Below are 12,398 nucleotides of genomic sequence, written 5' to 3'. Positions count from 1 at the left end.
CTCAGCTTGAGTCATTCCCTAGAAAGCCTCTATTTCTAAGTCTTTCCCCCACCCCCCGCCAATAAATCCACACACACACAAATAAGACAAAATTAGGTTAGGTGACAGCCCTTTTACATTTTCGTAATACCCAATGTGTTGTAGCACTCAGCCATAGCAAAGTGCAATTTCTATTGACTCTAAGCTCCTGTGATTATTAAATAGCTCCATTGACCTCTTTGCTGCCTTTGAACTCAGTAAGGTATTCCTTGTCTTAAAGCCTTTGAATTTATAATTTCCATACCTAGAAAACTTCCCCAAAACTTCTTATGATAGCATGCTCACTTTTTGGATTTTGCTCCCTTGTTATCTCAGGCCTTTTGTGACCACCCTGTTGTCACTCTCTATTCTCTTACACAGATTTATTTTTCTTACTGCACCCACTACTGATATTGATGTTTAGAATCTATTTGTTGCTTTATTTATTGTTTATCTCCCCTACTAGAATGTAAGTTCCTTGAGGGCAGGGCCTGGGTCCCTTCCCCCCCCCCCCCCACATTTCTGCCTCTAGCAACTGGTTCAAATAGTACCTGCCTCATAGTAGATGTTCAGTAAATAATTGTTGAAGAAATATATCTTATTTGATCCTTACAAAAATCCTATGAACTAAGTACTAGTAACTCCATTTTATAGATGCAGAAATAGAATCAGGGAAGTTAGAGAATATCCTCAAGGTTGTACCAGCTTAGTATATGGCAGAAGTTGGATTCTGACCAAGATATTTCTTTTTTTTTTAAAGATTTATTTATTAATTTGACAGAGAGAGACAGTGAGAGAGGGAACACAAGCAGGGGGAGTGGGAGAGGAAGAAGCAGGCTCCCAGCAGAGGAGCCTGATGTGGGGCTCAATCCCAGAACGCTGGGATCACTCCCTGAGCCGAAGGCAGACGCTTAACGACTGCGCCACCTAGGCGCGCCTGACCAAGATATTTCTGACTTCAAAGTGATTGTTCTTAACCATTAATACTTTCTTGCTGACATAGCTGGTGTTGGAGGAAATTTCAACAGTATATACGACAAAGTTCCCAGGTAATAAGGAATTTGATATAACTATTAATGCTTTATCAGTAAAATCTTGGACATAGTCCTAGAATTGAAAACTTCAGTTCATTAACTATCTTGTTTCATTTGAAAATAAGGGAAAAAATCTCTAGAAAGGTGCATTGACTGCCCAAAGTTACAGAGTATGTTAAGTCATAGAGCCTGGCTTGTGTCATTGAGTTCACCACTTCAGTCTTACAACACACAATTCATTAAATTAATTTTTGTTACTTCCTTACTTTCAGTTCTGTGCAGTTCAGTTCTTGAATTTCCATTAATAAAGCAAATACTGAATTTCATCTTATTAAAAGTGTATCTTTAAAACTGACAGAATATCAACTTGCAAGACCTTCTGATGCAAACAGAAAGGAAATGTTGTTTGGAAGCCTTGCGAGACCTGGACATCCTATGGGGAAATTTTTTTGGGGTAAGATGCTCAATACTTCATCGTATTTCATATTCTCTAATTGAGGAAGATTGAAAATATGAAAAGTTGATAAAGAATGGAAGATTATGAAAGGAGAGTAGCTATAGGTACCTTTTACCTTTTAGGGTAAGTAGGCAGCTTTTCAAATAGAAAGTAGTTGAGTATGCATGTATTTGGTTCTCTAACATTGGATATATCAAGAATAGCACCTAACATTTTGTGAATGCTTTTTGAGTATCAGATACTCTGCTAACACTACATAAATTACCTCATTTGATCATCATAACAATGTTATGAGCTGGGTACCATTATCTCCATTTAAAGATAAAGAAACAGGCTCAGGGAAATTATTTAATTTGCTTAAATCACACAGTGGTAGATGTGAGATGTGAACCTCTGTTTATATGATTATAAAGTCTGTACTCTACCCCAGCCTGACATTTCCATTTATCAACAGAGATTCAGCAGTGATTTCTCTAATAGTTTTTGAGCTGTGACCAAATTTTGTTTAATCAACAAGCTGTTTAAATGGTATCTGGTTTTCATAGTGGCTTTTTCTTAGTGTTAGAATTCAGTTATAACCTCCTATGAACCCTCTTGACCATAGTGTAGAATCTGAGATGAGTTGATCTAAATAGTACTCAGCCATCAAACAAAATGAAATCTTGCCATTTGCAACTATCTGGATGGAACTAGAGGGTATTATGCTAAGTGAAATAAGTCAATCAGAGAAAGACAGTTGTCATACGATCTCACTGATATGTGGAATTTAGGAAACAGAGGATCATAGGGGAAGAGAGGAAAAAATAAAATAAGATGAAATCGGAGAGGGAGATAAACCATAAGAGACTCTTAATCATAGGGAACAAACTGAGGGTAGGTAGAGGGGAGGGAGGTGAGGAGATGGGGTAACTGGGCGATGGACATTAAGGAGGGCATGTGATGTAATGAGTACTGGGTATTACATAAGACTGAATCACTGACCTCTACCTCTGAAACCAATAATACATTATATGTTAATTGAATTTAAATTAAAAAAAGGGAAATAAATAAATAAGTAGTACTTCATTCAAAGGATGTTTTGCTTCCCTATATATTTTGTACGGTTACATATATTTTATATGACAACCTTGGTTTATATGGTTTATTTTTAAGGATTATGTAGAATATTAATAATTCAGAGATAAAACCTGAATTGAACACTAGATTATTAAGAGAGGAAGCTTAAGGCAATTACTATTGTTAAGGTATTGCCAAATGGAGATAATTCCTTATGTGTTAAAATATACGTCAGAATTGCTTTTGTGTATTTTTGTCGTATATTGATATTATTGTTATACACCAGTTCTATATTCTTGAGTCATTTAGGTTATTTCATTAGTTACGTATTAGTGGCAGAGTATGCATTTTAGGTATAGAGACTTTTGACAAAATAAACTTTAAAAAAATTTTTAATTTCAGTATAGTTCAAAATAAACTTACTATTTGTGATCTTTTTCATCCTTTTTTACAGGAAATGCTGAAACACTTAAACATGAGCCAAAAAGGAATAATATTGATACACATGCTAGATTGAGAGAATTCTGGATGCGTTACTATTCTGCTCATTACATGACTTTAGTGGTTCAATCCAAAGGTAGTATATTATCTATTATGAGGCCCTTAGAATAACTTTGAAGTAGTGCTTTCTTAGGCTTTGTTTGCCTTGATCAGTGTTTCAGTGTACTATTAATTACTTTAGTGCTTGATCCTAGTATGACCTAAAGGAAATCAGAATTTGGAAAAGTCACATAGCAAGTGGCACAGCTTAGGGAAGCACAAAATCATCTGATTCTCAGGAGAATGCTTTTTTCTTTTAGAGACATAGGTTTTATCTCTAGACTAGTCTGTGAGTATACAAATGTACTAAGAGGTCATGAATTGGTTTTTTAAGTCACATTCAGATGCTGCCTCTGTTATCTTTGGTTTTGTATTTAATCTGTATTGATCATAAACTCTGACAGGGCAAGATGTCTGTCTTTTCGTCTTTACGTAGGGTCCAGTAATATGGCATGATTAATTAAAATCCATCATAGTAATGATAGCAAAAGTATCTTAAATGTAAAGTACTGATCAGTACTTCTGTTCTTTTCCTTCTTTTATCATTATCTTCAATAACTTGTGTTAACCTTTTCTCATTAAAGAAACGGTAGCTTTCTTTTGTTTTCTTTACATTTCAATCCCTTTAGTTCAGTGGTCAAACTATTCCTTTTTGACATATCTTATAGTTTGCACATTTATTTTTTAAAAAGTAATCTTCTCACCTGATATGACTCTTCTATAAAATTTTGTTCTCTCATGTCAAAATTAAAATTAGAGCTGACTTGGCACTTAAGTATAAAACATTTTTGCATTTAGGATCAAAATTAGTCCACTAAGGTTGTCTTGAATGTAAAGCTATGGATATAGAACGGGAGATTCTTTTGTTCAGACTACAGATGTGCTTCTAGATTCCTTTTACAGCATTTGTTAAAATAGGCAGTTCCAATAATTTACAATTTTTAATTACTATTTCCAAGTCTGTCACAAACATGCATTTTTCTTCAACTGTGCATTATTTCCTTTGCGTTCTTTTCTTCTGTGATGACACATATAAGAGCTCATTAATGCTTGTTGCAAATTTCTAAAGTAAGCCCTAGATATTTGATAAGAGAACCTTGTACAATTTAAATTCAATTGTTTTTAAGCTTTAGCATTTATTATACCTTATTTATTTATTTATTTATTTATTTATTTATTTATTTATTTATTTATTTATTTATTTTTAAAGATTTTATTTATTTATTTGACAGAGAGAGACAGCCAGCGAGAGAGGGAACACAAACAGGGGGAGTGGGAGAGGAAGAAGCGGGCTCCCAGTGGAGGAGCTTGATGTGGGGCCTGATCCCAGGACTCCGGGATCACGCCCTGAGCCAAAGGCAGATGCTTAACAACTGAGCCACCCAGGCGCCCCTATTATACCATTTAAGAGTTAAATATCTAGGGGTGCCTGGGTGGCTCAGTCAGTTAAACGTTGGACTCTTGATTTCCGGTCAGGTCTTGATCTCAGGGTTGTGAGTTCAAGTCCCATGTTGAGCTTAAAAAAAAAAGATTTTATATATATTATACAATTCATAAAATACTGTTTTTAAGTGCATAAAATAAGAGTTAAATATCTATATAAATGGTATAGAATAAATTCAGAGCTTGATTAGTTTAATTTGTATCTTGGTTTTTACTGGGGCACCTCTTGAAAATTAGTGAAACTTGTGTTTGGTGGAACTAACAAATACTATTCATTGATAATAATGAGTCAGTGAGATAAAGGTAAAAGGTTTCTTTTTGTACTTAGATCTGCTTTACTAGAAATTTCAAAAGAATTGTGCATGAAATCTAAGAATCAAAAGAATGATAGAAATCATATGAAACCTAAGAGGAAGATTTACAGATTGAAACCTCAGCAAGTATAAATTAATGTAAAATAAATGGAGTGTAAAAGTACTAATGAAATGCTGAGAAAGAAGGATCAGTATGGTGTGGGTTAATTGGGAGAAACCTTCCTAGAGGAAGTAAGTTTTAGAATGGAGTAGGATGGTTGGTACATTCTTATCTCTTGGCGCTCCACACTGCCTAGTGTTAAACAACTTTTCTTTCTTTCTTTTTTTTTTACTTGTGTACTTTTTCTAACTTTATCAGCTAGAAATATAGGAGTCTAACAAAATCATTTGTGTCTTAAGGTTTTCTTAACTGTTGTTGTTTTTTGTTGTTCTTGTTACTCATTACTGGTTAAGGAGTGGCAAGTAACATCCAAATCAAAGTATCCCTTTGTTTTATGCCTAATTGCATTTCTACCTTAAATAACAATATTGCATTTCCCTGTCTCCTCCCTGCCCTCCCCACAAGAAACACTGGATACTTTGGAAAAGTGGGTGACTGAAATCTTCTCTCAGATACCAAACAAGTAAGACATTCATTTTCATAAACCATATACTTTCAGAGTTAAAGAGGCATCTTCTTGTATGAGTCCCAGAGGTTCTTTTTTTTTTTTTTTTTTGGTGGGGGAAGGGGTGTTATTTTTTAAATAGGTCATTAAATTAAGACCTAAAGTGGTTTAGCAAATCACACAGCCTTTGAGTGGGAAAACTAAGATGAGAACCCAAGTTTCTATAATTTCTGTAGTTCAAAATTTATAAGCTTGTAAACTTACCATAAGCAGTAATTCTGAAGAATTTGTGTCTCCTTTTACATTTGTTCAGAGTTTTTCTGTTACTGTGGAGAGTGTTTGAAACTGTGATATAAAAGCAAGTATTATATTGAGAGGCAGAATATATATACATGTATCCCTCAAAACAAATTGTGCTCTGAAGTTTGTTTCTTAAGTCAGTTGTTTGGGACTTGGAATGCTCTCCCCCATAAAAGAAATATTCTTGTAGGTGATGATTGACTTTCCATACTAACTAAAAAGTCTATTTCATGTAGTTGAACCAAATTAGCTTTTATTAGAGATTGCATATATGGTTCCAGTTCAGAAAGCTACTACTTTTCGTCTACCTCAAATTCATCAAAATAATACAAATACTTAAATACACTTTGTTGCAATATTTTTGTTGCAAAGAATACCAAAAAATTAATTCTGAAGCAATTAAGGCCTTTTTCCTACTCCTGGTAGTTTGTATTTTAATATAATAAATGAAATCAGGTTTTTTTCTTGTATCAGGTGAGTAAGTTAGATTTTTTTTTCCAGTTCCTCATTCTAGGACATAATTTGTTTTAAATTTATGAAAGAAAAATGGCTGTGGTAATGTTAGAATAATTTATAGTAACAACTGATTGGTTATTATTAACTTGCCTTTATGTAAATTTCCATTGATAATTAGCAGTACTGTTTATGTATGGAAAGATAATGAAAGCCATGCCAAAGTTGTGAGGTTGTTTTGTTTGTTTTTGTTTGTTTTGATAAGAAATGAGTATGAGCTATGGAAATGTTGAATGGCAGATTGAAATGTATTTTACTGTGAACCTTTAGCAAAAAAAATCATAGGTATATTGACTGGAGGAATTCATTAGGTCCTGTCGATCCCTGATAAGCATTTTAAGAAGTTCTCTTAAATAGTATTCACTAACAACTTTGGTTCCTTAATCAGACAGGTTAAAAAGTCTTCTTTTACATTTAAATGTATTTAATAATAATTCATATTGACCATGTTTTAGAAGAAACAGTTAACAATATCTTCAACCAGATGAGAAGCCTCTAGAAGGAGAGTCCATGTCTTTTAAATGCCAAAGTACCTAATACAGTGCTTGATACCTAATAATCATTCCATATATACTTGTTGAATTAAAAAAATCATATATTTTTTTAATTTTCTGAAATGGCTTTATATGGGAGGACAACTGAAGTTGAATGGGACTGATAGAGGCAGTAAATATTGGGAGGGGAGGCCCCTTCACTTCATTGTTTTCTGTCTCTCATGAGTTTTAGAGATACTCGAGTTACTGGGACTGAGGTGAAGAATAGGTTAAGCTCAGGATTTTGTGGCTTTGTTGCCATCTGTTTGCTTTTGCCTAGAATGCTTTTCAGCCAGGAGTATGTAGAACAGATTATAAATACCTATCAGTTAGGCATCCCTAAAGATACTGCTTATAAAGGCTTTTGCCAATTAAATTTTAATATATTTGTTTTATTTTCAGTGGGTTACCCAAACCAAACTTTGGCCATTTAACGGATCCATTTGACACACCAGCATTTAACAAACTTTATAGAGGTTCGTGAACCAAAGGTTTAAAACTGTTTGAAATAACTGTAGCTCATTCTCTAAAACTTACTTGAGGCTGCCAATTTTCTTTGAAAATGACAACACAACAGAAAGTACAGCTGGGTTGGAAAGGGAGTAGAAGGACAGAGGAGATCCAATTAGTGACAGACAGCAGGCCAGTAACGGGTGGCAGATTGGTCTGCTGCCCTGCTGCTACTCGAGTCTGTTTTATGCTTTCTCCCTGTTTTCCCCTTGTTCCCTTTTGTTCTTTGGTTTCCATTTCTTTCCTATTTCATTTTATCTATGCTCTGCTCTTTATTAGCTTTAAAAAGAGAAAAATAGAGGCAGGATAATGCTTTGAAAATTATTTCCTTTTATCTCAATTATAAAAACAGTTTTTTTTAAATGAAGAAAAATAAAAAGGAAGTGTAGAGAAATGGGAAAATCACCATCTTACCATCTAGAGAAGTCATTTTGGCAAATTTCCTTTTGCGTTTCTGTAGGTATATTTATTTTAACATAGTTGAGATGATAAATCTTACCATCTAGAGAAGTCATTTTGGCAAATTTCCTTTTGCGTTTCTGTAGGTATATTTATTTTAACATAGTTGAGATGATAAAGTATATACACTTCTATGTCTTGCTTTTTTCATTTAATATTTGTAAGAATTTCCCCATGAGCCATCACATGGTTATGCTATAATTTACATAACAATTTGCCCATAGTGAATATAGCAGAAATATTCCCAATTCAACTTTTTTCTTTCTTTGCTCTTTTTATCATGGTAGATTTTTTCCCCCTCTTTTTCCTGATTGCCTAGGTATTCCCTCCTTTTCTTCCTTTATCCCATTGCCAGTCTCTCTCCCTTTCTTTGATCAGTGACTGTTTTTCACACCCTTTATCTGCTGCCTGCTTCATTCTATCTAAACTGACTCTTCCCAAAGACAACTTATTTTCTGTTGTATTCTTTCTGGCTTTATCTTTTCTCTTCATAGAATCATAGAGTAATAGCACTGGGAAGAATCTTACGGCTACTTTAGCCTAACCCCTTTCCCATACCATAAGAATACAGATACAGAAAGATTTAAAGGAGAATGATTTTCCTCAAGGTTACATAAACACATATAGCAAGATAGAGGTAGGGCTAGATTTCGAGCATGGGTCTCCTGACTCCTAGTCCCGTTTCCTTCTTGCAAGAAGGGATCCTTCTTAGGAGCATTTCATATTTTCATAGTTCTTTTATCCATTTGCTCTACCCGTGAAACGAAACTGAAAAGAAATTTATAAAAATTACATTATTCAAATTGGAAAATTGGCAACTTGAAATAATAATTGCATTGTATTTAACCTTCCCCTGTTTATTGGAGGATGAAATATATTGAATTATAAAAAAAATCATGTAGCATAAGAAAAATTATGGAGAACACTTATATCTGTTTTTCTAAAAAATATTTTTGTTTAGTTGTTCCAATCAGAAAAATTCATGCTCTGACCATCACATGGGCACTTCCCCCTCAACAGCAACATTACAGGTAAGAGTTAAGGGCAAATTTACTCCATCGGAAACTGAATGAGAGTGATATTTTAAAAGCATATTAGATCGGTAGGAGAAGAAAGGGATAAAGAAAGGGGGGTAATCAGAAGGGGGAATGAAGCATGAGACTATGGACTCTGAGAAACAAACTGAGGGCTTCAGAGGGGAGGGGGGTGGAGGAATGGGATAGGCTGGTGATGGGTAGTAAGGAGGGCACGTATTGCATGTTGCACTTGGGTGTTATATGCAACTAATGAATCATCGAACTTTACATCAAAAACCAGGGATGTACTGTACGGTGACTAACATAATAAAAAAATATTATTATAATAAAAAATAAATAAAAATTTGATTAAAAAAAGCATATTCAGTGGTTTCAGTCTGAGGGTTCTGTTGTATGATAAACTAGGACCTCACTACTGGAGTTTTCAAGCTTGGCTATCTATTTTAATGTCTAATTAGGTATAAAAACTAGAGTTTTCTTATAGCTAGTTACCTTTCCTGAGTCTTTGAAATTAAGTATCTTTGTGTGAATGCTAACTTTTGTAATTATTTTCTTTAGTACTTTGAGTACAAAAATATATTAGCTTATGATTTATTTGTCAGTGATAACCATTTAGTTTGAACTTGTCAAAAGTAAAGTAATTTTGAGCCTGGAATATGGCTATAACCTAAATCCGAAGGACCTACAGCTTTGAGGTGGTAATGAGTTAGGGAAGAGTTATACAGATTAGGAAAACATTTTCTCAACTTATTTATATAGTTGTCTTAAATGAGCAGTATAGCATGGGCAAGAAGTTCTTTAAAGATAAAGATCAATGTCTACAAATACTTTTCTGATTAAAAACAAATGCTAATGAACTGGTGAAAATTTACCTTATTTTTTTTAAAACCACTACCAACAGAATAAAACCATGAGGATAAACACACAAGCAGAAGGAAAGTGATGTTGCTTAAGCTCAGTAAAAATTTTTTTTTCACATATATGATAGAGTAGTCAGTCATCCTATCAAATTAACAAGAATGGTATGCCTCCAGTGAGAAAGCATAGAACTTGTATTGTCTACTTGCTTTGGGTGAAAGGATAATATAGGAAAAAGCTATACACATTGTGTAGTTATGGTAGAATGTCCCCAGAAGTGTTAGAATTATTATATGCATATTTAAAAGTTTAACTTTTTACTATAAAAATAATAACATGCTCGTAAAATCTTAAAATAGGACAAAAGAGTATTAAGTAAAAAGTAAAGCTGTGCTTCCAATTTTTGTTTCCTGAAAAATAGGCTCAACATTAATAATTTCTTATATATCCTTCAGACATTAAAACAGTAAATCGGAAACATTTTTTTTTTATGGAGATGAAACTATACTGTATATACTGTTCTTCCTTTTTTGGGCAGTGCTTATTTTTCTTTTTCTTTTTTTTTTTTTAAAGATTTTATTTATTTATTCGACAGAGATAGAGACAGCCAGCGAGAGAGGGAACACAAGCAGGGGGAGTGGGAGAGGAAGAAGCAGGCTTATAGCAGAGGAGCCTGATGTGGGGCTCGACCCCATAACGCTGGGATCACGCCCTGAGCCGAAGGCAGACGCTTAACCGCAGTGCCACTCAGGTGCCCCAGTGCTTATTTTTCTAATTAATAAAGGCTTGGTTATCCTCTGATTGCTGAGGTAGTTTATTGTAGAAATCCTGAAAATTACTGAAGGGCAGGAAAAAGTCATTCAGGATTATGTTTTCCAAAGAATGTTAAAATTTCTGTATGTTTCCATCCAGTTATTATTTTTTATGGACTGTTTGTTTTAATGTCTCCTTCATCATGATTCATTTTGAATCTCTAATTATGTGAATTAACCTTTTGGGGAAGCCTTTTTTTTCCTTCCCCACAGAGAAGCAAATGTTTATCCCTACAGAGTAACCAAATACAAAACTGTTCGTTTTGTTCAGATGCAGATGTTGTGTAATCTGCGACATTCATTCTTTGACTAATTTACTTTGCCCTACATCAGTCTTAGGATAGATAGAATTCAAATTCACATTTTGAAACAATTTTATGTGGGGTTTGGGGATTGCTTAATGCAGTTGAAATCCTAATGTTATATCTTAACTTTTAAGAGTTTATTGGCCTCCATAAACTAATTTTAAAATTTAAGAATGCTTAGATTTCCTAACCTTATTTTTCTATACATGTTTGTTTGGGTAGAAGTACATTTGTGAAATTATAGTAGAAGTCAGTGGGAAAAAACAATTTAAATAATATATATACAACTACTTAGACTATTAAAGTATGTTATTATATAATGTAACATTTTTACACCTGTTACACTTCCATTATATTGTCATGAAAACTCTGTAAGTAGCTGGGCAGATGAAAAGAAAAAGAAAAATACAATGAGGTTAAGTCTCTTGTTCAAGATCGTGCATTTAGTTAAAGGAAAAACTAAAACTGTAAATTGACCCATAAAGCAACACATTTCATTTTACTACAGAGCTTGATGCAATACTGAAAGCTTTTCCTGACACTGGGGGATTCATTCTCTGTATTAGGTTCTAAAATGATAATCTATATTATTTCCATTTTGGGTGAAACAAAAATGAAAGATTTTACCATAAAAAGAAGTTTGGCATTCAAGAGAAAAAGTTGTAGTCTTAATTTTGGAGTGATCATACTCATTCAATGATATCAGATAAAGAAGTTAAATTTTACCATGTTTTCTGTTTTTATCTTGCTATTATCAAATTAATAATAATTTCATGTGTGGTAGAATTTATGTGACAATAAGTTTATAATCAAATTCTTAAATATCATAATATTTGAAGTAAGAATTCCTGGTGTGCTTATACCTTACTTATTTTTATTTTTGACCTTAACATTTTTTTTTAAAGGGTGAAGCCACTTCATTATATCTCTTGGCTGGTTGGGCATGAAGGCAAAGGCAGCATTCTTTCTTACCTTAGGAAAAAGCAAGTATTTAATTAATAAGTATTTTCAGTGTAGCAATCTCTGAAAAATAATAGACAATAAGCATTCTATAACCTATTCTTGTTTTATCTGCTAGAAAGCCTAGAATCAAATCTAATGCTTAATTATAGTCACTTTAATACCTAAATTATTTTAATAGTCCTACTATATTTGTGCATTTCCTTGGAAGCTACCTTTTAGCCCTTATTGGAAGTTAGCTGTGCACAAAATTTTAAAAATCATAAGTAAATGGATTCCAGAGTTACATAAAAGGTTAGCTCTACTCAAGAATTTAGATTTGAATAGTAAAGAAGTCGATTATTTAAATGCTGTGGATCTCCAGCCTTTCCCAACCCAGAAGGTGGACTTCCATGAAAACTACACTGGGCAGAGAAATCCTAACAAATAGTGGGACTGTGAACAATATATGCAGCTGTGTTAGTAGAATGTTTCCAAATGCGTTTAAACACTTGGTTAAGTTGCTTAGTCAAATCATAGAAAGATAGCTTTAAATCAGGACCAGTAATTAAAGTACGTCTTTGTTTGATTTTTCTATACACTAATCCAAGAATGGAAAGGAAGATGAGAAATTTAAATAAGTACTTTAAAGCACTGATATGACT

The 12,398-nt window shown here is 33.5% G+C and overlaps 1 protein-coding gene across 3 annotated transcripts in view; it reads left to right on the top strand.

The window, feature by feature from the left end:
* Positions 1 to 12,398, top strand: part of NRDC (nardilysin convertase) — a 101,532-nt gene that overhangs the window by 64,907 nt on the left and 24,227 nt on the right. For all 3 annotated transcript variants that reach the window (XR_015726239.1, XM_045799558.2, XM_045799559.2), the window contains 6 exons: positions 1,411 to 1,506; positions 3,020 to 3,142; positions 5,428 to 5,485; positions 7,216 to 7,289; positions 8,744 to 8,813; positions 11,700 to 11,777. Coding sequence is in view for 2 of the 3 variants with exons in the window: in XM_045799558.2 (XP_045655514.2) it covers positions 1,411 to 1,506; positions 3,020 to 3,142; positions 5,428 to 5,485; positions 7,216 to 7,289; positions 8,744 to 8,813; positions 11,700 to 11,777 (499 nt within the window). In the remaining variant the exon portion in view is untranslated. The remainder of the gene's footprint in view (positions 1 to 1,410; positions 1,507 to 3,019; positions 3,143 to 5,427; positions 5,486 to 7,215; positions 7,290 to 8,743; positions 8,814 to 11,699; positions 11,778 to 12,398) is intronic.

Source organism: Ursus americanus, chromosome 12 (genome assembly GCF_024610735.1).
Source record: "Ursus americanus isolate L20-20 chromosome 12, mUrsAme1.1.p, whole genome shotgun sequence".
Lineage (NCBI taxonomy): Eukaryota > Metazoa > Chordata > Mammalia > Carnivora > Ursidae > Ursus > Ursus americanus.
The sequence above is the reverse complement of the archived record's forward strand: the minus strand, read 5'-3'. Positions and strand labels throughout refer to the sequence as shown.